Source organism: Seriola lalandi, unplaced genomic scaffold, assembly GCF_002814215.2.
Source record: "Seriola lalandi dorsalis isolate HSWRI2012SDOR001 ecotype SW California unplaced genomic scaffold, Sedor1 jcf7180001974647, whole genome shotgun sequence".
NCBI classification, from domain to species: domain Eukaryota; kingdom Metazoa; phylum Chordata; class Actinopteri; order Carangiformes; family Carangidae; genus Seriola; species Seriola lalandi.
In genome coordinates this window covers 1-1,799 of record NW_019445313.1, presented here as the reverse complement: position 1 = coordinate 1,799, position 1,799 = coordinate 1, and the positions used below count along the sequence as shown (strand labels likewise).

The following is a 1,799-nucleotide window of genomic DNA, read 5'->3' as shown; positions in this document are numbered from 1 at the left end:
AATTTAAAACTAATGTCCTCATATGTGGACATAATTTTTCTCAGGTCCCAATCAGCCTATATAGCAAAGAATAGAGCTCGGGTCTTAGGAGGTTAAAGAGCGTTAAATTAAATTATTTAAAGGTATTGGATGTTATGAACTGGAATCATGCTGCATTAGTAAATGTAACTAACAAGTAAGACACATAGCTTGTTCTGTAACTGCTATCCCACCGCATTAAGTTGCAGTATTCTGTGCAAATATTAATCAGTCATATCATTCACCCTTCCTCAGGTCCAAGTCTCCAGTGAGGAAAAGAGAATCTGTCTCTCCATCAGAAAGGAAGAAGCGACGGTCTAAATCTCCTGCCCGGAGGCGGCGGTCACGCTCACGTTCCACCACACGGCGTAAACGGTCATCCTCCAAGTCTCGAACCAGAATCCGCCGGTCCAAGTCTCGCACTCCAACCCGCAAGAGGCGATCTCGAACCCGTTCACCTAACACCAGAGGGAGGAGGAGGTCCAAGTCCACAGAGAGGAGCAAGCGATCCAAGAGCCGCTCCACAGGCCGGAGGAAAAGGTCTAGGTCAGGAGACAGAAGCAGGCGATCTAGGTCTCGTTCCTCCGATCGTAGACGCAGGTCTAGATCGAGGGGTCGAGGGAGGCGCCCAGTGTTTCGCAGTCGTTCGTTCGATAGACGGGATAGGTGGAAGAGGGAACCTAGCCACTCCCCAGTTCTCATCCTGCGCAAACAGCGCCGCTCAGGGTCGCGGACAAGACGCAGCACCAGCAAGACTCCTCCACGGCTCACTGAACTGGGTAAAACAATTAGATAGTTACCAATGACAATGAAAGACAGTTAATGCTTACATTTATGATTCTATATCAACATTCATGTCATAATTTAACGTGATTTTGTTTTATGATTTGTTGTAGAGTGCTCTTATGCTTAATGTTGCCTTATTTTCCTCTCCATCCACCCTCTCTATGCCCTATTGCCCTGTGTTCAGATAAGGACCAGCTGCTGGAGATAGCTAAGGCTAATGCTGCTGCCATGTGTGCGAAGGCGGGGGTTCCCATTCCTGAGAGTCTTCGGCCAAAAGCCATCCTCCAGCTCCCTCTACCCACTCCATCTCCTGCCCCCCTCTCCTTACCTCTACCTTTACCTCTCCCAATGGGCATGGGGATGCCCAACATGCCGAATATGCCCAACATGGGTCCAATGGGGATACCCAATATTCCCGGAATGCCCAGCATGTCAAACATCACCATGAGTGCCGCTATGGCAAGTATGACAGCGGCTACTATGACAGCTGCCTTGACCAACATGGGTGCCCTTGCGGCCATGCCTCCCCTTGCCCCACTTCCCACCATCACTAACAAGCCTCCCCCCTGCCTCGCCCCCCCAACACCAACCCTTAACCTGGACCACATCGAGGAAGCAAAGAGGAAGGTCACTCAGCAGGCTAACATACACACCATCAAAGAGCTTACTGAGGTAAATGGGTGGGGGGTGAATTGGTCTGTGTTAAAGCATGTTATTGATCGACAATAATTATAAAGTTAATGTAAATGTTTGAACGAAACATTGTTGAATGTAAGAATGTTGAAGAGTGAGTAATGTGGTTTTGTGTTTGTGGCTGTATATGTGCATACAGTACCTGTACTAAGTAACGGATGTGTTTTTCTCTGTTTTGTAGAAGTGTAAGATGATTGCAAATAGCAAGGAGGAGATGGCCATTGCTAAACCCCATGTCTCAGATGATGAAAGCTAAAAACCGCCAATCCCTCACGGTAAAATTTCCAATCTTTATTCTTCCA

At 47.8% G+C, this 1,799-nt stretch overlaps 1 protein-coding gene across 1 annotated transcript; it reads left to right on the top strand.

Annotated features, from left to right (window-relative positions):
• Nucleotides 1-273: 273 nt before the first annotated feature.
• LOC111654365 (uncharacterized) lies at nucleotides 274-1,772 on the top strand (the record flags this gene model as incomplete). Its single annotated transcript, XM_023405350.2, has 3 exons — nucleotides 274-797; nucleotides 989-1,476; nucleotides 1,679-1,772. Coding segments are annotated over 3 exons (1,087 nt in total), but the record flags the coding sequence as incomplete, so codon positions are not given.
• Nucleotides 1,773-1,799: the final 27 nt, after the last annotated feature.